Here is a 25,790-nt window from a genome sequence, read left to right as displayed (position 1 = left end):
AAAAATCCTAAAAATCTCTTTTGGCCATGTTGAAAACACTTTTGCTCCTACAGTAACTTTGTCTACCACGGAGTGCTGCACAGTGTCTGATTATGAGTTAAAAATAACACATGTGGAACATCTGTCGAGCTTTATCCTGCGCCGAGGAATGAAGGTTATTGCGAACCTCGCTGAATGTTTGAATATTAAATTAAAACTGTCTGCACCTCTGTGGTTTTTTAGCTCGTACTGCTTTGGCTACTAGTTAGAGCAATTCCTGTTCGCATAGTCTCCTGAAATGAATCACGTTTTATTCTGATAAATAAACACGATGACGATGAGCCCAGAAAAACAGAAGTTCCAAGGGATATGCGGTACTTTTTTCTATGATTTATTGATTTATTGATGTCTGTATGCGTCTAATTTCACTGACTCTGAGAAGAAACGGTGTGTTGTTTGTAAAAAAAAATTTCAAATGGGTGACAGGTTAGTGGTAGAACATTACGATGCTGTTCACATCTGATCAGAGCCCAGTTTCTGTTCATATCCAAGTAATGCATTCATATTTGTTTTGCAGCATAGAGCCCAAGGAATTAGACCATAACATGATGATGTGATGGCCCCGCCTCACTGGAGTACCATCCTGTGTTTTTATTTTCCTGTAGTTAAATCTGCCTCTCACTTAATCAGGCATGTTGATTAAGTCTGTAATTCGTAGCCGTGGAAAGGAGGAGTCGATGGAGTGGTGTGTGTGTGTGTGTGTGTGTTGTATATAATATCAGTCTTTGCAGAGGATTACAGTGTCTTCAGAGAACATTTCTGTTTTACATTACTTCATTAGGCTCCCTTTGATAACCTTTCATTTCACATTATTAGTTTTCATTTAATCCTGGCCCGTGTCTAAGCTGCTGTCTGCAGTGTACAGCATGATGGCAAAAGCCTGTAGAGAGACAACTCCTTCTACAAGTGCAGGGCTGCGTAATTAAGCAATAAGTCACAAGAGGCCGGGCTTTACAGTGATTTCTGAACAGCTGCTTTGAGATGTGTTGTTAGGCACGACTTGTTAGCCATTTTAGAATCACTGTAAATTAAAACCTTTGTTGACTCGGTCCCGTCTGACTCCAACGGTACATAAGCGTCTTCTGGTTTCGATTAATAACACGAAAAATAATTGAATTGTTATCATTCAGACGTATGTTTTGTTTCACGGCAGGTATTCTCTCAACATCCTGTAATTAACTCTCTCCAATTTATATTGTAAGTGGCGGAGTCCGCCATCCCCGTGCTGTATTCATATTGTCTACCTTACACGTGAGGGATTCACAGGAAATGATGTAGTATTTAATCTAACATGAATATTTGTAATCTCACTGGTACCAGCCTAACTATTTACAGTTAAATCCTCCTCAGTAGTATCAGGGACTCCTAATGCCACATTTCCTACAGTAAAAGCATAAAACAAGGTGCCTTTTATTTTGAAGGAGTCACATGAATCATCATTTCTGACTCTTTTTTGGCTGATCATGTATATATGTTGCAAAAAAGGCTGATTATTGACTTAATACATGTGAGTTTGTTTGGCTGCACTGTGAACATACAGACCTCTTGCTCTCCTGTTGTATTCCTGACACAGTTTCTGCTCATGCAGTGTTTTTTTTTTGCAGAATTTAACCACACATAAAACATATCTGGGTTAAATATTACACAGTCAGATCTGTGCATCTCCACCAACCAGCCTGGTAGCTTAGTTATAGCAGACAGCTGACACTCCATAAACCTGTTTTATGCTCTGCTCATGCCACAACACAACTGCATTGCTGCTGCTCATATAATCCATTTACCCACCCCAAAGGCTTTAATGCCTCTTTGAGAGGGGGGGCTGGTTGGACGTTTGTCCGCCCAAGTGCATTTCTAATTGTGTGACGAGGTCAGAGATTTGAAACCAGACATTCATGTATTAATAAATCTATTCAAGTTGGCTGACTGGAATTCAGGTTACTGCCCCGCGAGACAGACGTCACATATTTTGGTTGAAAGCTGCAATTTCCCAGATACCCAATAAAGCCACCTATCATACATTAATGGTCCGAGCCTGTCATCTTTTGTGCGTAGTCGAGTTCAGTTGAAATACCAGGCTTTTTAAAATCCCATCAGTTGTCTCCGGAAAAACGCTCAACTCACGCCTCGCTCATTATCACAGACAATGCACGGATATTAACGAATGACCCGGGTGACATTAAGTCAAAGTTGCCGCTGCAGAAATATATGATTTGAATTGTCATAGAAAGTATCCGTGTTCCCGTGCAGTGTTTTAATTGTGTTGTTTTGCTCTACTTGAAATTATAGTCCCTTCAAATGTTTTCAAAGAAAAAGAAATGAGAGCTCCCTTAAAACAAAAAAACAGGCTGATGTGTTCCTCCTCTCAGTAAATGTCCTCACTGGAAAGCATTTAGTGTCACTTCTCTATAAATGGATTATGTTTTAAAGATACTGAACGAGGAAATGAGGGCTCGCTAACAATTTCCAGTGCAGCCGGCAATTTTTCCGTCGCCGGCCATCTGTTTGCCAAAACTGAAGTTTTAACAAGAGTTTGTCGAAAGGCCAGTAATGACAGAGATGTCAGCGTTGGCACCGCAGTTGTCAGGTCTATGAAATTGTACCCGATTTAAAAAAAGTATAGAGTACAGTTTAAACTCTTGTCCAAACAAAATCCCTCAAATGTACTTTGTTTTGACGAGCGCTCTCTCTTCTTTCTCCTCCTGGCAAACGGCAGATCTGTTTACCGCTGATAATCTTATCAGATTCAAATTTCACTTACCATCCGCTCCCTACACGTCTTCATCCCCTTTTGATTGATCGTTCCCCGCGATATAATGAAAGCTAATCTTGGGCAATCAACCATCTCTTTATCTGCAGGGCTGAAGATCCGCGAGGTGATGATCAACGTGTCGCGTCAGCAGGTGGAGGACTTTCACGGCCCGGAGGATTACTGGTGCCTGTGCGTCGCCTGGAGCCACCTGGGAACCTCCAAGAGCCGCAAGGCAACTGTCCGGATCGCCTGTAAGTCATTTTGATACCAGACTGACCTTATTGTTCCTGGAAAAAGGTTATTCTTCAAACCCGGTGCCATGATTTTATAGAAGGCGTCATTTTTTTTCATGTTTGTGTGTGTGTGTGTGTGGTGGAGAAGGTCACACATGAAACAAATGGCATATTCCTGCTCCTTCATGCTGCTGTAGTTCTTCTTTAATGCAGGTTGTTTATTCTCTCTCTTAGACCTGAGGAAGAACTTTGAGCAAGACCCCCAAGGCACCGAGGTGCCTCTGAATGGCATGATTGTGTTACACTGTCGTCCCCCAGAGGGAGTGCCTGTGGCTGAGGTGAGGGCTTCTTGCACTTCAAACAAGTAACATTTTCTCCCGTCTCCACCTGGAGAGGAGCAGCCATCTGTCTGCTTTACTTCCAGTGTAACTCTGTTTGCATGATGTTTCGTCGCCGTGCAGCACGCACGCACATTCTTCTTTCTGGGTTTAGTATAAAGCCAGAGCTGCAGTTGCCATTTGTTTAGTTTCTCTGGCTCCTTCTGTTCAAGTCAGAGTGATCATTCATACACTGGCGGTAAAATCTATCCATGTGCATCGCTGCTGTGCTCTCCGGTAAAAGGATGTACGGCTATGACTTATTTAGATGTCATGTATTCATTTCACTCTCGCCACCGTTCCCCCCCTCTCCCTCCTCTGAGTCGGAGTGTTTATGTGTGTCTGAAAGCGAGAGCCTGCCACTGCCATTTTAATTTTTACAATGAATATATAATGAGGCTCTTGTGGACGGTACTGTCGAGTGTGTGTGTGCGTTGGTGTATTGTGTTGCGCTCTGATGCTGCACGCCTTCATGTGAAGGCTCAGCAGGCAGATATGTCAATATCAAAGCCTGCACGTGTGCCCGAGCATCTGAAGCTTTGCATTCACTCAGAGACACAGTCTGTGATCTGTGCGTAAACAAAAGCGGCAAATTTCAAAGCGGAGAACTGGAATGCCACTATTAATCCGAAAATGATTGACAGGTCTTTACATACAGGGACTAATAATGCATCAATCCGTTATTAATATTTTTTAATGATAATAGATGAAGCTTTGTTTATATCGTGTTTTTTATATATATATATATGCACAACTAAGTGGCTGGGATAGTATACAGGAACTTCTGCAACCAGTATGGAATAGAAGTACCTAAATCCCGATGGGCCATACCACAGAAGGTGGCTGAGAACAACAGGGCCAAGGTTCTGTGGGACTTCAGCTTCCAGACTGACAAACAGGTCTTGGCTAACCAACCAGACATAGTGGTGGTGGACAAAGAGCAGAAGAGGGTGGTGGCGATAGATGTGGCGATCCCAGCTGACGCCAACATCAGGAAGAAGGAACATGAGAAACTTGAGAAGTATCAAGGGTTGAAAGAGCAGCTGGAACGGATGTGGAAGGTCAAGGGTTGCGTGGTCCTCGTGGTAGTGGGGGCACTCGGGGCAGTAACCCCCAAACTGGGAGAGTGGCTCCAGCAAATCCCAGGAACAACATCTGAAGCCTCAGTCCAGAAGAGTGCAGTCCTAGGAACATCGAAGATACTGCGCAGAACCCTCAAACTCTGGTAGAGGACCCGAGCTTGACACAGATACCACCACCCCGCCGGGGTGAGAAGGAGATTTTTATATATATATATATATAAATCCCTTAATTTTCTACTTTTTTTTATCCCTAGTATCTTCATCTATAAGTCAGACATTTTAATTACATTCAGCACGAGCAGAATGATTGGAACAGTTATCCTTTTTTTCAGAAGTTTGGCTCTTTTCCAGCACGTTGGATTTGCTATTAAAAAATGATGAGGGTAAAGAGCTGAATTCAGCTTTAAAGCCCCTTTAAACTCTGCTTCAGATTTTCAGTATTTCTCTATGACATACATTATTCATAAGTAGAAAGGAAGGACGACTTCTTTAGGTAATATTTATTAACCCACCTCAATCCTCCTCATCAGGATCTGTGGTTTAACGAGACTTGATTTGCAAACCCACCAACTGTCATCGGGTTGTGATTCACGGTGTCGAATCCTCTCCGCAACACCAGAAAAAAACATGATGTGATGTAACTGAAACGGTTCTAACAGTTCTTTGGCAGAAACAGTATGTTCGTGTAGGATGTCATCACTCACAGCAGCAAAAAGTTGCTTGAGAAAATAGGTTGGGAGATCAGTGTTGCCTTTTTTTATGTCTGCTTTCTCAATTTTAGGGCATTACATCAGGGGAATGACACTAAAAATATTCCTATAAGCACAGATAGATGTACAGACTATAGATTTATTACTAATTTAGCACAGGTACCCGCTCAGAACCAGGTTTGGAGGCAACAGGTGTTTTCATTCCCAACACAAGCACAGAAAAAATATTAACCATGTCATAATTTTAACCACGTTTACTAACTACAGTATCGAGATTCCTTCAGTTCATTAACACCAACATCTGTAAAGACTGAATGCTTCACTAAAGTGGGATCTGTTGCAAGACTGCATCACAATTTCAAACAGGTAGAAAACTCTGAAGTAATGAACATGATGCCGCACCACTGATGATATTTTTCAGTCTTCAGTCTGAATCCTGCAAAATGCAAACATAACGTTGGGTTGCTCTGCATGCACTTGCACGTTTGCACCAATTTTGGCTTCTAAATGAGTCCTCTTTACACTTACTAGTTCTGTTAGGACTATTTTATTGTGACTTTCATATGATAAACATTATGACTTGATGGAAATTTATGGAAATTAGCATTTTTTCTTTGCTTAAAGACATTCATTTTTAGATAACACAGTTTGGGTTGTTGTTTTTTTTTAGCAGAAATACGTGCACGCTTTGCATTAAAACCACCTAAAATTACCTCAAGCAGGCTGAAATAAATAAATACCTAACGGTAAAAGTTTAAACATTTGTTGGAAAATGTGTGAAAGCAGAGGAAACAAAACTTAATTTGCTTGTTTTGAGTTTTACAAGCAGCATATTCATTTAGATTAAAAAAGTAAAAATGTGCAGAGGTGTTGTCAGAATCTCGTGGGCGCAGATTATGTGTGGGTCTGCTTATTAGTTTTCAGTAAAACGTTTCATTAGGAATGCAAAAAAAAAAAAACATCACATTAGTGTTGACTAGCTAGCTCACTAACAAGAGACAGTTTACATAGTAATCATGATTTCCTGCCATAATTATAAATTAACGCGCGACAGTAACACTTAGTTTCAAAGAGTTTATTCGCTGCAAATGTTGGAGGAAAAATTCGAAGCTTACATCAAATGTGTGTTTATTTCTTTCGAGACTGAAAAAACCGACATAACAGTGTGGTCGTATCAAACCAACACAAAAACACGCTCGGTCCAACTGAGCGCGTGCCAAACTGAAGCTGAAAGAAGTCGAAGTCAACAAGCACAAAGACGCCTGCAGGGTCAGAGCTTACAGGTCATTACGCCTAACCTCTGTAGATGATCACAGATTTTTAAAGAGAGGCTACGATTCAACACTGTTCATCTTAAATTTCGAGCTGAACTCGGTGCAGAATACAGGCCAAACATTCTCTCCAGCTGGCTGCATTTCTTTGGTTCGATATTTTCATTCTAATAAAACGTTGATCCCAAATAAAAAGCAGACTCCTTAAAGATGACCACTGACTCCTTCCACAGAAACACATAATGCACATAAAACTGTGCCTTTGCACTTTTTGTGTGTGTGTGTGTGTGTTGTGTGTGATGAATGATTCAGCTCACACAAATGGAGCATCGGTGTACCACGAGTCTCCCCCATGCATTGTGGTCATCAAATAGGCAACTCCTCATGCATTCATTAATGTGACTCTGGCTCACAAAGAGAATGGTAATAGTAAATAATGCAGGGACAAATCCAGCTCCCTCTAGTATGACTTGCACGAGGAAGATGGAAAAAATAAAAAATACTCACTCAGAGTCGTGGATGTACTTTTCTCTTTTCATGACTTGAGGCATCGCTGAGAGGTTAAAGCCTTTTCTGCAGCCAGCGCTGTGAAATTCGGTTTCAGAGAGAGAGAGAGAGAGGTCGTATCTCAGCTACAGTTTTGAATTTAAGGAATTGAGGTCATGATGCAGTGTGATCCGTTGAACCCCATTTGTATTCCGAGGCGTGTTTATTTTGGTCATGACATTTGTTTAAAACCTTTCACTGCACTTCTTGCGTTTTTCCAACTGATCCTGATGGAAATTAATACTTGCAACGTCGAAGCAAACGGTTGATGTTAGGAGCTCGGCTCACGAGATGCAAATGAAGCGAACCGAGTTCCAACTTTAAAACATAAACGCCGTACAGCTCGAAATCCCCTTATGTCGCTGCTCTCGTCGTGTTCTCGGAGGCGACACTAACAGTGAGAGGAGGGAAGAACTTTATCCGTATCTCGTTGTAACTAAGCCACCCGGGAGTTTACTGGGCTGCTGTGTAGGATGTTAATGAAAGTGAGAGAATGCCATATTATCTGTCCCAGCAGTGATAGAGGCAATAATCTATGCGCACTGTAAGTCCAACCACGGAGAATGTATCATAGTAAAACAGCTTAAATCCGCTTCGGTTTATTGGTGACAAGAGTCAGAGATAGCCAAATCTTTTCACTTGGCTCCACTTTTTATAGACGGGGAGCTGTTTAGAATACAGATTATATTCAGTGTAATGTTGAAGGTATTACATTATTGGCTCTCATTAGCGTACAATAGACACATAATGATTTCAACTGAAATTCAATTTCCTCTTGGCCTCTTATATATGCTCAGTTTTTGTTCTGACTTGACTGTACTGGTTTGGTCAGAATTGTAATAACAAAAAGAAGACTGACTTACCTGCATGACAGAAGTTATCTGTGCAAACAGTTGGAGGGCGAAAATACAGGTGATTGGATGAACCATCGATCACTGTCAGACCAATGAACCAAACTCAAGTCAGCAGAAGAGCCCAAACATCTCATCCATCAAGAAAAGCTTCTTCTTTCAGTGAAGAAATACTCTTCAGTTGTGATATATATGATGCTACGCTTCCCTCTTCAGCAGCGGCCGTTGTTGTTTTTTCTCACACACTTTGTCTTGCGTTTAACCGTTCCTGTAGCTGCTAGTAGTTCTTCATCAACTCATTTGAAGAAAAACCCTTAAATAAGGAGGACTGGATTCAAAGTATCAAAGTTTAAGTTGAATTTATTATTCTTGTACAAGAAGGAGCGTTTAACAGTGCAACACACAAAAGAGGGTTACAGAGAAAAGGCTCCTCGAGGAGCTCTAACAGTTGGTTCTTATACATTTTTAAAAATGGGCTGTCTCGGACACTGATAGGGTCGTTTTTTGGTTTTCTGCTCAGTAATGAACATTTCTTGTCCAAATGACACACCCAGGCCTTGTCTCTCACGTCCTTGTCTCTCACGTCCTTGAACTATTGGTTTATAATTATCTCTCCCTGCCATTCTCAGTAAAACACAGGCCAAATAAGGAAATGCACAAGACATGTAAAAAAACAGGTGACACAAGTTAAAACAACGAATCCTAATTTTTATAACACATAGAACGCTGATTGGTCTGAACTATTCTAACTAACGATTCGGACACAAGCACATGGCTTAAAACAAGATGCCGAGATGTTTTCATGTGTGTATAATCACCTGAAAATAAGAATCTTGTTTTGTTGTTGTTACTTTAAAATCATCTTTTTTGTATCTACAGTGGGAGCGAACACCATGTTTCTACAGTAGCCCAGAACAGACAAACTAAACACTGACTCTAGACAGGACCTTTTAAGTGTTGTTTCTCCTTCACACTACGAAGGTGAGTGTGATTGCAATGCGGCGATTACACCACTATATGCAACTAAATCCTACACACGGTGCCTTTAAGACAGCGACACAAGCAACACATTACTGTAATATAGCATGATATAATTTATTGATTTAATTATTGATGCAGTAACGAGCAAAGACGCTGCACTATAACGTTATCACAGATGTAGAAATGTACATTTTTGAGAAGCTCTGAAAAGCTGAAACTCTAAATTATTCAGACTCGATGTTCCCTGTTCGGAAGACGGATCGGAAAATGGACGTCCCACTGGAAGTTGTGGCTGTTCAGAAGGTTCATGTTTTGACATAGAGCTGATTAGATCCACCCTCAGTGTCTTCAGTTCAGTTACCAGAAGTAACCGGCTTCATGTTGAGTTTCTCACATTTATAACAAAACAAATATCATTAAAATCAGTTCAGAGTTAGTCGATTTTGTATCTCTCGTATTGTGCAGTAGCACATCTTGATCTCCTACGATCACGCAGATGCACGTCAAATCGCTAATGTTAGGACTCACAATATACGTCATTTGATTGGTGCATTGGGCAGTCATGTGTGGGAGTTTGAAGTCTGTAGTAAAACCACTGGAGGATAAAGACCACGCTTGTAGTAATGACTGCCTAATGAATGTAGTTCTAAGAAAACATCTAGGGCACCATCAGAACCGTCAGGGAACCATTAGGGAACCATCATTTTCTGTGACATAGCTGCAGTTTTCATTTACTAGACTTTGCGGCCTTGCATAGCAACACGTCTCCAGCTCAGTTGTTACTAGGGATGGGAATTGATAAGATTTTTGCGATTACGATTCCATTATCGATTCTGCTTAACGATTCGATTCTCTTATCGATTCTCATTTGGGGGAAAAAAGGAGAACAGTTTGATCAGCATCATCTAGAGGAGGTAGTGAACTGGAATGAGTACTAGTACAGCTGCAGAATCTGAGCCAGCCAGACTCTCTCTCTCTCGTCATGGTCATCTTCTAAATGTAATGCAGAAGGCATTTGTTTAATGTGAACTGTTATAGCATGTTTTACAAAGAAGCACATCGCACTAACATGGTAGGCAGTGTGTTATTTACCTTCCGTAGTAACCACAGAGGTGGTCATAGCCTGGCTGCTGCCGCTGCTGCTAGGTTGAGATTCATCTCCAGTCCGAAGCGTGTCAAAAACACGACATTCATTTAAAAATATTGCATGTTGTGTGCGCAAATGTTTCTGCATGTTCGTCGTGTTCCCTCCCGACGCTGTTATCTCCACTTTGCAATGATTGCAAGTCGCCCTGTCGCCGTCTTTTTTGGTAAAAATGCAGCCAAACTTTGGAGCGTTTGAACCGAGTGGGTGACATTGTTTACTACTGATCGCACTGCACGTGCCAAACTTGCAAAACTCGTAAGTTACGTGGCGTAATTTGACGTGCTTGCTGGAATCGAGCGCGCGTAACTTCTTACGGAAGTTACGTGACGTGATTCGTGCTTTCTGGAATCGATAAGAGAATCGTTAGATAACCTGCCAAATGATTCCATGGAATTAAAACACAAAGAACCTGTTCTCGATTCCCATCCCTAGTTGTCACTACAAGATGTTATTTTGCAAAGTATGTATTATTGACTGATCAAGCACAGAAAGGCTGGAAGCCCAGTCTGTCAGTATAAAACACATTCAAAATAGGTTGTTCTATCTATTAACTGAAGCATGCAACAACATTTTCCAAGTCCCAAGTTTAGTAATCCCAACCAGAAAGGTAATGGTTTCATCCTGCATGCAGGTAGGGTTCGTTATGAGTCTGTCAAACATCTTTTGCATGGCTGACTTTAAGTGATAATCCAAAGATATGCAAAGAAGGGGAGTGAAACAAGGGAAGTGAAAACTGTGCTTCTGCTTTGTAAGGTTAAAAGTTTAGTGGTGGAAGAAAGAAAATGTCTTCAATAACTTTAGGAAAAAAACTGTTTTACAATCATTAGCCTCGCATTAACCGCCCGAGTATTCTTTACCAAGTGTAATTAATCATCGGGCCTCTCATCCAAAGTCATTTGAAGTACTTAAAATGTAATTATTCAGTGATGAACATAACATTTCCAGAGATGGTGTTAAGATAAACCAAGGACACAACAAGGCTTTAGCCACCGCCGCCTCTCGAATATGCTGCTGTCAAATTTGGAGGGCTCATTTGTTTAATGTGATTTCATGAAAGTCATTGTTGCGTTGAGGAAAAAAGGCCATAGATGAGTGAGGGGAAGGCAGGGAGGGCGCAGGCATGAGCGACGTGGAGGAAGAAAAAAAAAAAAGGAGGAGGGCGCTTGTTAATGAAACTCAACTTTAATTGAATCAGATGGAACAAAACCTACTGCGATGCTTTGTCATCGTCTCCGTGTCGCCTTCACTTCCCATTTAAATGATTGTAAATGTAGGCCATTACATTTGCTTTCAGAATAATTGAGTGTTTAGGCCGGATGCAGGGTGGAATCGGAACGACTTGAACAGGACATACTTTTCTTTTTGTGTGTGCGTGAGTCAAGTTTAAGCTGATAGCTTTTCTGTTCAAGGCTCCTGCGCTCCCTCGTCTGAGCCTCTTCAAACAGCTTGAAGCTATCAGAAAAATGAAACCCGGCTGCATGGTCCATGGACCCCCTGCTGACCATATATCATGAGCTCATTTTATTTGCTCTCTCTCTCTCTAGCATGGCTGGAGACGAACAAACAAAAGAAAAAGTTACTAAACAAGGCAGAAAAGTTGAACTTGGCTGGGATCAGTTTTGGATTTTAAATGAGCATCTGTTTAACAGTTCAACATGATGACCTCGACACCTCACAGCCCCACCGCCAGCAGACCGCCGTAAGGCCCGGCTCGGCTGGGTTTAGGTGCGATGTAGTTCAACACCGGTTGCAGCTATCTAAGTGGAACAAATTTGCCAATTAAGCAAATCCGTTTCCTGTCCTCCCCAGGCGCTGGCTTATCAGGCTCATTTGAGTCTGTCCTGTCCCTGCCTTCTCATCAGCATGTGCATCTCTCTATCGCTCCCTCCCCCCCGAAGGGGAGACTCTAGGACCGGCACTGAATGCAAATCGCACTCTTTGGTTTATATACTTCCAGCAGCGAAACACTGGAAAAGAGTGAAGGGAGGGAGGGTGGTGGAGTGGAGGGAGATAAATCAAAGCGAAAAACACGAGACGGTAAAAACCAAACCAAAGGACGAGGAGATTATTTTAATTTACTTGAGAGTGAGAATTCCCTGAGATAAGGGACCCCTGAAAAATGCACCGAAACACTTCCCCCATATATTCTGCTCCTACGATCACAGAGAGTGATCACAGGAGGGATCGTTCTGTGGTCAGTTACACTGAAGAACAGAGGCTGTTAAATGGTTTAAAGAAGTTACTTAAATTGTGTTATACTTTTACTTTCATGTGACCTTTTGAGGAACAAATTTCGACCAATTAGGCGAGTGCATTTAACAGCCTCAGCGCATAATTGTCCCTTTAGACTCTCTGTGATGGTAGGAATCAGTCAAACATCTTTAATAGGCTGGCAACGCTTGCATGAGTTATTCAAAAATATATTTTTTACATGAACCAGAGTGTCTGATCTCACATCGCGTCCAATGAAAGCGGCCTTCAGTTTTCTATCAGCCTATACAAACGTACATTTGGAAGAGGTCTTATTGTATAATGCAGATAAAGACAGATGTATATACAGCAGGGCCACTGTTAGCAACAGGAACAGAGCGTTCCACAAACACACAACACCGTAAACAAACCCAGCAGTGTTGCAGAGAGGGTGAGTGAATGATCCCCAGTGAAGGGCGGATCGATGCCGCGGTAATCGATGCTTCAACACTCAAACACAGCTCACTTGTTATCGATACGGGCTAAAAAGCATCGACTAGAAAGTTGTTGTGTTTTTAAGTGTGGTTTGCGAGTTTTTGCGGCGGACACATAAAAAGCACTATAAGTGGTTTGTGTTTGTGCCGCTGAACAGACTCACGGTGACACGAGAGTCCCAGACCACAGCTGCTGTCCTTCAGCCGGGGCTTTGTAAACACTGCAGCTTTATTTCTTTTATTTAAAAAAGGGACTGTGTACAGCTTAAAGCATAAATGTCACCATGTTGATGCACGGTACCAGGTTACTGCTGCGAGATAAATCACATCTGAAGTCCCTCGACAGGTCAGAACAAAAGAAACAGCACAATGACATTTTGTTAGATTCTGTTTTATGTTACAGTAACGTTGGGAGTGTTTCATGTGATTTATATTATGAGATTTAGGTGTTTAGGTGCTGCTGCTTCACTGTTTAATTCAATTATAATCGCCTTAAATACGTCAATACATCTTTCTTTTTTTTAACCTACTATTGTAAATCTATGAACTCTAAATGAGCTTCAGTAGTGTGGGCTGTGATTTGTATTCAAAACATGGTGGAAGAAGCTGAACGATTATCCACAGTACACGAAATACCACAGCATGCAAACCCACTTATTTCACTTATTTTATTGGGTTATAATTATTGATTCGTTCAGCATCACATTAATGCTGCAGCTGGTAAAGGTTGGGCTAATTTTAACCACTTAATACGCTGTCGTGTAGTTTAATTTGTAATAATACACCTTCACTTATTATATTTTGTATTAAAAATCTCATTCTGCAATCTTCAAGTGTCTAAAGCTGTTGAATAAATGTAATATGAGTGAGCAGTGCAGTATTGTAGTAAGTGTAAAGTCGCATTAAAGTACGAACTATACTTGCACTTACAGTAAATGCTACTTGGCCACATCAGCACCAACACCAGCAGTTGGGACAAGCATGCCAGAAATCATTCCTTCTTTAATCCATCCTCAAATCCTCAGTAATAAATGGAGTGTCAGAGAAGCATGTCAGAGTACGTGCCAGCCACTTGGCAGCAGGTTGCCATGTGGCACACACTCTTTTGGTAATTGGCGGAGTAACGTTAAGAATTTATTACATCAGCCAAGGATGTTTTTTGGTGCCATTTGTTTGTCAGGAGGATTACGGGGAGAACTACTGTCCCGATTTTTATTTTTTTATTTTTATGAAACTCTGTGCACAGGCCAAAGAGCAACCCATTAAACTTAAGATAAGTCAAGAGCATTGTCAAAACAACAAGCAAACACGGACCAGAGATCGGAATCAAGTGGAAACAGTTTATTCCGGTCACAGAGGTGATAGAGATCCAGTGTTGTGTGTGTGGAGGGGGTGCTGCTGGTGGCAAAACTCCAAGGAGCAGATGCAGAGATGAGACAGAGCTGGATGTGGCAGAATGGCTGGGAGGATTTATCCTGAAGACAAATGAGATCAAAGTTAGACACAACTCACAACAAAGGCGAACTCAAGGCCGGCCATGACGTGGTTAGAGCGAGCGATGTGGCAGAGTCTGGTTGAGGCGGAGCTGGTCTTTTTATATCGCAGGTGGTGAGACGATCAGGTGAACCGGAGGGTGACAGAAGCACAAAGGGAAACATCCTCTATGTGGCAACATCACTGTAGAAACAAAAGACCTTGGCACAGGTCTAGTTTTTACTTTACTGGTAGTAAATCCACCTTCTTTGTCTTTGTCTGTTTCCATTATCAGCTACATCCCTGTCCTCAAGTTACCCCGACTATAAAAGAGTATGTTGTTGTCAGACAGTGAACAAATATGATTAAAAAGTTTTCATTAATAGCCACGAGCCTCATATTGATGTACTCTGTATGAGATGCAGCCGATGGGGATTGTCGATATCTGGGCTTGAGTTTGAGGTTTTAAAACGGCAACAGAGGAGGCCGGCTTGTCACTGAGGCACCTCTTTAAGAGAAAGTACAAACAGACAGAGCACCTCATCCATCCATCCATCCATCCGCCCACACGTACAGTCTACACCTGCTGTTTATACTGCAGCTTTATGGAGAATGTGGCATTAAAAAAAACACCTATGTTCAGCCTTAATTTCGTGTGATTAATTGCAGTTGCTCGGAGTAGCTTGAACAGTCAGGTGCGCCGTCTATTGGAGTCGCAGGTGCTTCAACCTCACCTGGACTCCATGTCCGGTAACCGTCCTCTGCTGTTATCTCCACATTCCCCCGGCAATAAAAAGCCGACGTTTGATTACTCACCCTCTTTTTATAAAGATGCAACGGCCTTGATTAAACACAGTCTTATGGCAAGTCACAGATGTCATTTATTATTTATGTAACAGGTGGCAGACAACCCTGCACCTCCAATATAAATATATATATGTGTCATGCACTGCAAAAGAACTAACATAATAAAGTTTGTCGAGTTTACTTCTTGTCATTAAGCGTTTGAAGGATAATTTATGAAATGAATTAAATTGAATCAGACTGTAATTCTGTATTCTTTTGTTCATCCCCATTAACTAGCACCGATGACTTCACACCGTCATTATGAATGAGTAAAAATAAAATAAAAACACTTCTCTGCATCGCTTTAATAACTTATAATGAAAAAATGCAGCAAAACACACGTCGAGCATCCGACTCATTATATTTATTTGTTACACTGGAGAAGAAATTAGATTCGTCATTGAAAGAAATGTGTTCAATTTAACATCTCTGAGTTTATTTATTTTTATTTTAGCTTTCGGCAACACATTTAGTTCTGCTCCGTATTTCCTGAGGTGACATATTATCCACTAAATGTTGAAATATATTTAATTTACGCCACATAATGGTGAAATCTTGGTAGCTGTCAAGTTCAATTTTGGCAGCGCTCTATAAATATGCATCCCATCTGAATACATGTTGGGAGCGAACAAAGGGTGGAGGGTTAATTTTCAATTCAGTAAATTCCCCACATTATGTTCCTCCATCACGGTTGTTTATCGCTGCCTGTAGCCTGCAGGAAAATAGTTTTTTCTCTTCCTGAAATAAATGTGTGTGTTTTTAAGTAATTTGATATCATATAAATTAATGCGCTCAGTAGCAGTCTGTGTTTGTTAATATACAGTGTTTGCAGCCGTAAAACTGACCTTATAACTCTGAACTTGTCTAATTACAAGTTCTTCTTCTCTAATAGTTGGTGACCAATAGCTTCAGACTCATATCTGACCTCTTCTCACATCACAACACATGCAGTTAAGTAGAAGAATAGCCTGCATTTTACCGAGAGTGAATAAAAGCAATGAAAGACGGGAGCCTGCGGTGTGAATCTTCTGTAATTTGTTGCTTGTGTAACCCCTCGGTCAGTCTAAAAAGTCAGCTGTTGGTTCATTATCATCTTCCGAAGGCTTCGTCTGTCACAGTGGCAGCCGGTTCTTAGTGTCGCATTTTCCTTGTCTGCGCTCCTGCCATGAACTGAGTGTGACGCTGTCGCTTCAGATCCGCTGCCCTGCAGTAACCCCCGCTTGTTCCCGCCATTCCTCATCACCTGATCTCACCCGTCCACCTTGCACACCTGCTCCCACTTCCCTATATATATATATATATACACACACACACACACACACACACACACACACCAGCCGACTTCCTTCATTCCCCTGCCAGGTCATCTGTTGTGTTTTCAGCCATGTCCTTTGCCCGCCTGAGTTTTGCCTTTTATGACCCTCCGCCTTCCTTTTGGACAGCTGCTTGCTACCCTTATCCTCTACTGGATAAGTTTTCCTCCTGCTTTTGACTTTTCGCCTGTTTTTTTTCGACCTCAAGCAAATTTGAACTCGGCGTTGTTGTGCTTTTGGGTTCTAACATTAGAGATGTTTAGTCTGACGTTAGAGATGCCTTTGAGGCCGAATCTTTTCCGGATAGTGCAGACGATACACGGACTATAATGTGACCCTGGTGAAAACAACAGAGTTCACCTCTGACATCCTTTTATTTTTTTTTTCTGCCAAAGAGGCTGCAGTATTTGCAGAGAAGGCGATAAAGCACAAACCTCCTACTTGTCAAGGTTAATTCAACACTTCCCAGACACTAGATAGAGCCGCAGCCGATTAGAGAGGGTAGGCTTTATACAATCAGTGGAAGAACAACTGTGTACCAGACTTTATTCTGTGTTTATGTGATCATATAGACCTCTGCAGATAGGTACATTGTAGAGTGTGTAAGTGCCTGAAGCAGAAATAATAATAAAAAATAATAATAGCTATGATGAAGCCACAAGGATGAATTTCATGTGATTTTCTCTGTTTTTCTAGTGTGAAGGGTTGAAACCGACTGCGTCTATAACCGGGTGGATTGATGGTAGCCGCTGTGGAGAATGTAATACAGCATGGACGGCAACACAGGGGTTGATTAGACATTGAAGGTGTGAGAAAGTGAAAGGCAAAAATATAAAGACAAGCATTGATGGAATGACCGATGCGGCCCACCAAGCGTGGTTGGTTGGGTTGTCTTCAAAGCTGTGGAGCCAAATGATGAAAAAAGTCAAATTAAAGGCACATGATGAAAGACTTCTTTGGCCATCTGAAGGAGAAAAAAAAGCATTTGTGACAACATGACTCCTGATTTATTGATTTCCAGGCTGGATTTTTTCATCCAGGGTGCTTCGAAAGAGCAAAGCAATCTCTGAGTTTGTTGGCTGTTGTTATATTCCCTTGACACACACACACACACACACATGCACGCGCCCACAAAACACACTGGAGTATGACCCCCGTGCACAAACACATGGAGCTCCCAGTGGGGCGGAGTTTTTAATCCTCAAACACACTGCCATAAATCAAACCCCCACTCCCTCATGCCTGAGCTCGTCTCTCTCAATGAAAAGCTCAAGCCAGTGGCACATTAATAGCAATTTACAGGGCCAGTCATGCGCGGAGAGGAGCATCAACAGAACGTCCTTTATTTTGTAGTTCCTTATTACTTTGGCTCACTACATGGCCACTGAATTGGTAAGGATGTGCCGTACCTGCTGCGTCACTCCCTCTGAGAGGTTGTCATTCATTTCATGACCCTGCCACAAACCTCAAATCTTGTAATCTCATAATACGAAAGTGTCCCCGGGCTTATCTTAACAAATACGGTAAGATATTAGAGATATGTCATAGTTATGTTTTATCACACATACAGTAGCACGCACTTTCCTCAGATGAATAATGAATGGTATATCAAAAAAATAACCACAACAAATCAATACAAAAGCATGAATTGATTTCAATGCACTTAGAAAGCTTGTGTTAAAACCTCTATTCTACAAATAAATACAAGATCCTCGGTAATATTTGTTTTTACCACTGACACTGCTGTCCATGATTCTCCCTTCATTTGAATGAACACAACAAAACATGTAAAACTGCAACAGTTAAACAAATACGTGAACTTAATAAGTAGTATAGATCTAGAGAGCTATAAAAGTCATAACTTTACTTAAATAGTTGAAGTAGTTGGCTGAAAGTCATAACACTAGACTAAACGTTGAAATAGTCCATTAGTCATTTCTTAATTATCATTAGTTAACATACATAAATACAGTAAAAGTAATTTCTAGGGGCGGTCGGTAGCGTAGTGGGTTAAGCGGCCGCCCCGTGTGTGGAGGCTATAGTCCTTGCTGCAGCTGGCCCCGGTTCGAATCCTGCATCGGACGGCTAATTTACTGCGTGTCACTCCCCCTCTCTCTGCTTCCTGTCTATCTTCAGCTGTCCTATCAGTAAAAGCATAAAAGGCCAAAAAAAATCATCTTTAAAAAAATAACCTGTATTCTATAAATAAATACAAAATCCTCAGTAATATTTGTTTTTACCACTGACACTGCTGTCCATGATTCTCCCTTCAACACAACAAAACATGTAAAATATACTATATACTGCAACAGTTAAACAAATATGTGAACTTAATAAGTAGTATAGAACTAGAGAGCTATAAAAGTCACAACTTTACTTAAATAGTTGAAGTAGTTGGCTGAAAGTCATAACACTAGACTAAACGTTGAAATAGTTCATTAGTCATTTCCTAATTATCATTAGTTAACATTAAATACAGTAAAAGTGATTTCTAGGGGCGGTCGGTAGCGTAGTGGGTTAAGCGGCCGCCCCGTGTGTGGAGGCTGTAGTCCTCGCTGCAGCTGGCCCCGGTTCGAATCCCGAATCAGACGGCTAATTTACTGCGTGTCACTCCTGCTCTCTCTGCTTCCTGTCTATCTTCAGCTGTACTATCAGTAAAAGCATAAAAGGCCAAAAAAAATCATCTTTAAAAAAATTAATATTTGTTTTTACCACTGACACTGCTGTCCATGATTCTCCCTTCAACACAACAAAACATGTAAAATATACTATATACTGCAACAGTTAAACAAATACGTGAACTTAATAAGTAGTATAGAACTAGAAAAACTATAAAAGTCACAACTTTACTTAAATAGTTGAAGTAGTTGGCTGAAAGTCATAACACTAGACTAAACGTTGAAATAGTTATTATTATTAGTCATTTCCTAATTATCATTAGTTAACATTAAATACAGTAAAAGTAATTTCTAGGGGCGGTCGGTAGCGTAGTGGGTTAAGCGGCCGCCCCGTGTGTGGAGGCTATAGTCACTGGTTCGAATCCTGCATTGGACAGCTAATTTACTGCGTGTCACTCCCCCTCTCTCTGCTTCCTGTCTATCTTCAGCTGTACTATCAATAAAGGCATAAAAGGCCAAAAAAATAACATTAAAAAAAATAACCTGTATTCTATAAATAAATACAAAATCCTCAGTAATATTTGTTTTTACCACTGACACTGCTGTCCATGATTCTCCCTTCATCTGAATGAACACAACAAAACATGTAAAACTGCAACAGTTAAACACATACATGAACTTAATAAGTAGTATAGAACTAGAGAGCTATAACAGTCACAACTTTACTTAAATAGTTGTTGGCTAAAAGTCATAACAGTAGCCTAAACGTTGAAATAGTCCATTAGTCATTTCTTAATTATCATTAGTGAACATTAAATACAGTAAAAGTCATTTATAAACAGTGGTTAATAATGTGATGATAAAAATTATAGAAGAAGAAAGTTTGCTAACTAAAAGTAAACAGTTGGAATAATTAGATGAAAAATGGATAAAATGTCTTTTATGTCAGTTATGAAAAAGTATAACAGCGTCCACTTATATCCACTTGTATAATTAATAGCGTTAAATAACATCCACTTTCTAATCCGTTCATCAGAGCACGAGTGGTGCAAATGTAGGCACACTTGAGCCCGTTGGAGGGTATCAAACAAAGAAGGTTGTGAGGACAAACAGCCGTGTTTGTGTTACTCATGCTCTCTGTTGTTTTCAGGTGGAATGGCTGAAAAATGAAGAGCCTCTCAGCTCTGAAGGCGCCATCGATACGAGAGGTGACCATAATCTCATCGTCTCCGAAGCTCGCCTCTCCGATTCGGGAAACTATACCTGCGTCGCCAGCAACATCGTGGCCAAGAGACGCAGCGCCACGGCGACTGTTGTCGTCTACGGTGAGACATGAAACATCACATATACTGTTTTTTATTTTAAACACAAGAAAATGTGTCCAAGGTTAGATTCTGTCATGAGCAAAGAGGCATAATTTGTAGAATTCTTTAGGTTTGTTTTCCAGCACGGATGCTCAAAACAACGTCGAACAGCTTCAAAATATCAGTTTCCACTACAGAAGCTGGCTGTCAAATTGGCACCATAAGCAAATTCCCCAAAGTCATTAATATAAAAAAGCTCAACCGCAGCGTGTGGTCCTTTTTCACACAAGAGTCTAATGAGCAGGTAATGGGCAAGTGATCCCTCATGTGTAAAGACAAGGAGACACAGGCACAGTATTTACAAGAACTCAATTATTAATAGTGGAAAAGCGGTGACATGGGCCGGCTTTTTATCTGCCAGCACTAAACACCTTGAGCGTGACGCATTGTAAAGCTTCAGGCCAGCAGACGCTGTGTCCCACGTTTTTTTTTTTTATAGCCACGTAGAGCGCTCGGGTTGAGACAAAGCAGAATAAGTGAAATTATAATGTCATACCAGCACCACCTCCTTTCACACCGGAGGATTACCTTGTTAATTGGAGTGTTTCGTGCTCATTTTACTGACCTTTCATCCTGTTATTTCTATTTTTTTTAAAGCAGGGAGCACATTAAGCGGCTGTAGGAATTCATCTAATTCCTTCTGACAACCCTCGTTGTTGAGACCCATCAATCATTAATTTCCTCAATGCTAATGAATTCTCTGACAGCCCTACTACTCCCCCAATAGCCTCAGACAGATGTACAATAGCGGAACGTGGTATTTCTTCCTTTGCCGTGATGATAAGTCAATCATCGTGCGTTATTTGAGGCGGTAAATCAGAGGAGGAGGTGTCAGAGACACCATTGATCATCTTTAGAAAGACACCTTTTCTTTTTTTTTTTTACTGTTCATCGTGACCTTTGAGTGAACCCCGCTGTCAGTGGTGCTGGTGTTCATGACAGAAAATACATTGTTAAGCATTGAATGTTGTCTGGTTTTGTCTGTTCATCCCTTCATCCAGTGAACGGAGGCTGGTCGTCGTGGACGGACTGGTCGCCCTGTAACGTCCGCTGCGGTCGCGGCGTGCAGAAACGCTCTCGCACTTGCACAAACCCGGCTCCTCTCAACGGGGGAGCCTTCTGCGAGGGCATGTCGGTACAGAAGAGCACATGCAACACCCTCTGTCCGGGTAAGCAACGAGGACCATCTCCATGATTCTCTCACGGGTCCAATCGAGTCATTAAATTGACTCCAGGGTTGCAATTCAAGGACCATTTGTGCCTGAAAGCGCTCATCATCTACACTGCGAAACTGAATATCTTTGCACTGAAAGGGATGGTGCAACATTTTGGGGAGGGTGGAATCCTAATTTACTTTCTCTCCGAGTGTTACATGAGAAGATTAACGCCACTCTTATATCTGCCCATTAACCGCTGCAGCAGGCAGTTCGCTTGGTTTTGCATAAGGAGTGGAAGCAGAGGGAAACAGCTTGTCTCACTCTGCCCAAAGCTAACCAAATTATCCTGCCACCACTAAAGCTCACTAATTATATCTGCTTCTATGCATCGCACTGCATCTGTGAAATGTACACTACGTTCTGTTGTTTTTTTTGCACATCTCCATCCCACTCACTTTGCACTCATTCCCACTACCCACTACCTGTTGTATATACTTTTTTCCATGCATAGGCGTACTGTATGCATCCTTGTATTATGTTGCTTGTGTTTTTTAGAGCCAACAAATGAGATATGAAGTCTTAGTTAGTGAGCTTCAGAGGCAGATTTCTTTGCCTGTGCTTCCAGTCTGTATGCTAAGCCAAACTAACCATCCATTAACTGTAACCACTTATCCTCCACTCCTTCCAAAAACGCTAAAGAAACAAAAAAACTCTCCTGAAAGGTGGAGGCTACACAATACTATACACTAAAACCAAGAACAGAAAATCTCTCCAAGGGAGGCTGACAATAAATTAACTAAACTAACACTATGGAACCAAAAGCAAGACAACAAAAAATCACTCTTACGAGGCAAAAAAACTCCCGAACATACACACTGGGACTATGATCAAGACTTTGGAGCTGGCTTCGGTGAACGAACATACGACGAAACACTTTGGCACAGGACACAGAACCTATATAGACACACACAGATGGGGAACAGGTGGAATCACGGCAACAGGTGACACACAAGGGAAGGGCAAGCGATCTGAAACGAGAGGGCAGGTAAATTTCAAAATAAAACAGGAAGTCAAAAGACGAAAACAAGAACACCAACATATCACTTTGTTGTGACAATCCCAGCTGACTTTGGGTGGGAGGCAGTCACCAGTTCATCACAGAGCACATAGAAACAGCTTCACCTTTAGAGTCACTAGTTAACTTATTAAGCATTTGGACTGTGGCAGAGAGCGGAGTACCCAATGAGAACCAACAAAGACACTGGTAGAACATGCCACAGAAAGGTCACAGCAGTATTTCAGGTTTCTGGTTTGAAACCTGAAACCTAAACCTTCTTGCTTGTGAGGCGACAGCGTTAACAACTGGTCCACTTTTTTTGCCCAGCCAGCGAGCAAACAAGGGCGCTTTCACACCAGGATATTCCCTGGGGACTCGATTGGGCAGGAAATACCGAAATAATCTCACACCTTCATTTGGTTTGTTTCACTTTCACACTGTGCTGCAGATGGAAATCGAAAATGGAAATCCTTCATCCGGCTTGTTCACAACAAAAAGAAAACAATGGAGCAACACCAAATTTGTGCCCAGTATGAGCAGCGAGCTATCCAGCAGGTTGTTTGCTGGATAGTACGTTTGCTTTCCCACTGGAAGCACACCGAGGCCCAGAACCAGAGTCCGCTTGTTTGGTCTGCACCAGAGTTCTGATGAGCTTTCACAGCTGCCCAAAGAAGCGGACTATCCAAGGATACGAACTCTTCACAGCAGACTCAAGCAGCTCTGCTGTGAAAGCATCCTAAAAGTCGGTCTACTCCTTTAAAAACATGCATCAGTGTGGAGATGTTCAACTCTGCTCGAAGATGCATTACCGACATTATGTAAATGTAAATGTGACACAAAGCAAAAGGCCACCAAACGCTCTCTGTAATTGATTACTCACGAGGGTTTCAAGTGTCTAAGTTGATTTTAATACAGTAAATGAACAGAGAGCCGCCCGAAGGCAGGAAATCAGCCTAAAAAGCTCGAGGCACACTTTGCAGTTAGCGTAGGCTGCTTTCAACGAGTTACATTTCCCCGTGAATGCATTGCATGTCTCAGCTGCTGATAGTGGTTTGTATCTGAACTCTGATGCGGTGGAGCTTAATTAAACAGCAAATGAGAGGAAAATTAATGGGGGGAAATGGAGAGAGAAACCTGAGCAGGAGAAACAAACAGCAGAAGCTTGAGAGGGGAGAGCAGTTATCAAAAAAACGTCTGTGTAATCTGCTCTGCACCGAGACAAGCCCTAAATTTATGATTTCAACCACAGCACCAGTATAAAAGAAAATGCTCATCAGGTTTAAGAAGAAAAAAATTATCAGGGGGAGGCAGTGCATTCCTCCAAACATTATCTACTCTTTGCCAACTGCCTTCTTCTGAAGGATTCTTCCCACCGCATCTGAACATAAACGGGATGCATTTGCGTTTAGATTAGCAGGAAGAAGGGAACTTTTAGAGCGTTTGGAGGTGGAAAGGAGAACTGATGGAGTGTGGCATAAGCAAGAGTGTCTTTGTGCTCAAAGTCAGCAAGACGGCACGACATTCTGGCACCCCGAAGGAGGAAAAATGTTTTTGTATAGATAGCAGTGCAGCTCTTACCTTGAAATTGTTTTCTCATAAAAAAGTCCCAGCAAACTTTTAAACCGAATCAACTTATGCTTGATGTTTGGATCTTTTATAACAAGACTTGAGCATCTTTTTGTCACGTCAGTTCTTTTTCTATCTGTCTGTATGTCTTTTTATTCTCTTCAACTTTTACTTGCCTGTAAGCCCGGAGTGAATGAACCTTGTATCTGTGAACATTTTGTGTATTCTTTATCTGATTCCCCTCAGTGGATGGCAGCTGGGGAGAGTGGAGCGAGTGGTCGCCGTGTAGTTCAGACTGCGAGAGACAGCGCAGCAGAGAGTGTACGGCGCCGGAGCCAAAACACGGAGGACGCCTGTGCGACGGGGTGGCGTTGGCTACAGACAACTGCACCGGCGGCCTCTGCACACAGAGTGGGTAACATCAGCTGGGTAACAAAGGGGAAAGAAAAGTTGAGCGTCATTACTGTCAGTCCCATCCTGTTCAGGGAGTGTGTCATTATAGATTTGTGATTTTTGGCAGTGTGGGCTCGATCATGATCGTCATTATGATCACGCTCATTACCGGGAACCCTCGTCCATCTTCATTATTCATCCACACACACACACTCCACGTGCATAACACACAGTGTGCGCGGGCATGGATGCATACACAAGTAGTAAATCCAATAAACTAACTAAGGTAGTGTGCAATGAGGTCAAAGAGAAACTCTCCAATTTTGATGTTTCTCTGTCTTTGCAGATCGAAAGTTGCTACATGATGCTAAGCCGCAGGGTGAGTTTCTCCTCAGCCTCCATTACTTACTGTTATGTTATGTTATGGGAGAACACTTGATCATGATTGGAGAAAGGTGTGCAATCATTTTGTTGATGCGTTGATTTAAAAAACTGATTGGCTGGAGGTTTTTTTTTTTATTGCCTCACTGCTCGCATTTAATGCCATCGTTATAAACGACTTCATAAATTGCTGATTGTGTCTGCTGTTGCTAGGATACACTTCTGCGATGTGAAGTAAGATAAAGACCCCGGATAGTGTCTTAGTGTTTTTATTGCGGACCATCATACGCAGCCGTTCGGTTGATTCAGCATTATGAAGCGGCAGTAAATGAAGAGCGGTGATTCAGCCTTTAACAAGTCTTTGCCTTCGAAAGATCTTAAAATAGGGAACAACACTTCGAACGTGATGACTGAAGAGGGGTAAATCCTTCTGACAGGTGTGGTTACTATGACTCAGTGTGAATTCTTCCATACTTAAAATAGAGGCAAAGAGTTATCCCAGGGTCCAGATGTTCTGGCAGGCAGCACACCACATGTATGAAACTGTTAGGGAGTGTTTCATCCATTTTCATTCTTGTACAATGACATACTGTGTGTCGGACCATGTCACTTGTTGGACTTAAGCTGTAACTAACAAAAAAAACACCATTTGCTGCTGTGTTGTGTGGAGTTAAACTGTGTTATGTCAGTACAGTGATGATCAATTCTATACCATTATTACCTCGGCTTTCTGTGCCATTAAACTGTAAGTTTGCACCATAGACATATATACATAGACACCTCATTGAGCGCTGAATCGTACGTCGACGTCGACGCCATATTGGATGTGGCAGATCTGCCGGTAAACTAATACAAGGAAATGGACTGAACTTCATAAAGCGCCTTTCTACAAAGTTCTTTAAGTTAATGTCTCTTATACACCCATTCACACACACACTAATATATCTGGGAA

General features: G+C 41.6%; 1 protein-coding gene across 1 annotated transcript in view; it reads left to right on the top strand.

The window, feature by feature from the left end:
* The window catches only part of LOC104936787 (netrin receptor UNC5D), a 184,568-nt gene that overhangs the window by 128,534 nt on the left and 30,244 nt on the right, over positions 1 to 25,790 (top strand). Inside the window, exons 3-8 of the mRNA XM_019266805.2 lie at positions 2,896 to 3,039; positions 3,256 to 3,359; positions 20,071 to 20,245; positions 21,286 to 21,453; positions 24,311 to 24,475; positions 24,804 to 24,836. Of these exons, the coding sequence (XP_019122350.2) occupies positions 2,896 to 3,039; positions 3,256 to 3,359; positions 20,071 to 20,245; positions 21,286 to 21,453; positions 24,311 to 24,475; positions 24,804 to 24,836 (789 nt within the window). The remainder of the gene's footprint in view (positions 1 to 2,895; positions 3,040 to 3,255; positions 3,360 to 20,070; positions 20,246 to 21,285; positions 21,454 to 24,310; positions 24,476 to 24,803; positions 24,837 to 25,790) is intronic.

This window comes from Larimichthys crocea, chromosome IX, assembly GCF_000972845.2.
Source record: "Larimichthys crocea isolate SSNF chromosome IX, L_crocea_2.0, whole genome shotgun sequence".
Lineage (NCBI taxonomy): Eukaryota > Metazoa > Chordata > Actinopteri > Sciaenidae > Larimichthys > Larimichthys crocea.
This window is presented reverse-complemented; position numbering and strand designations above follow the sequence as displayed.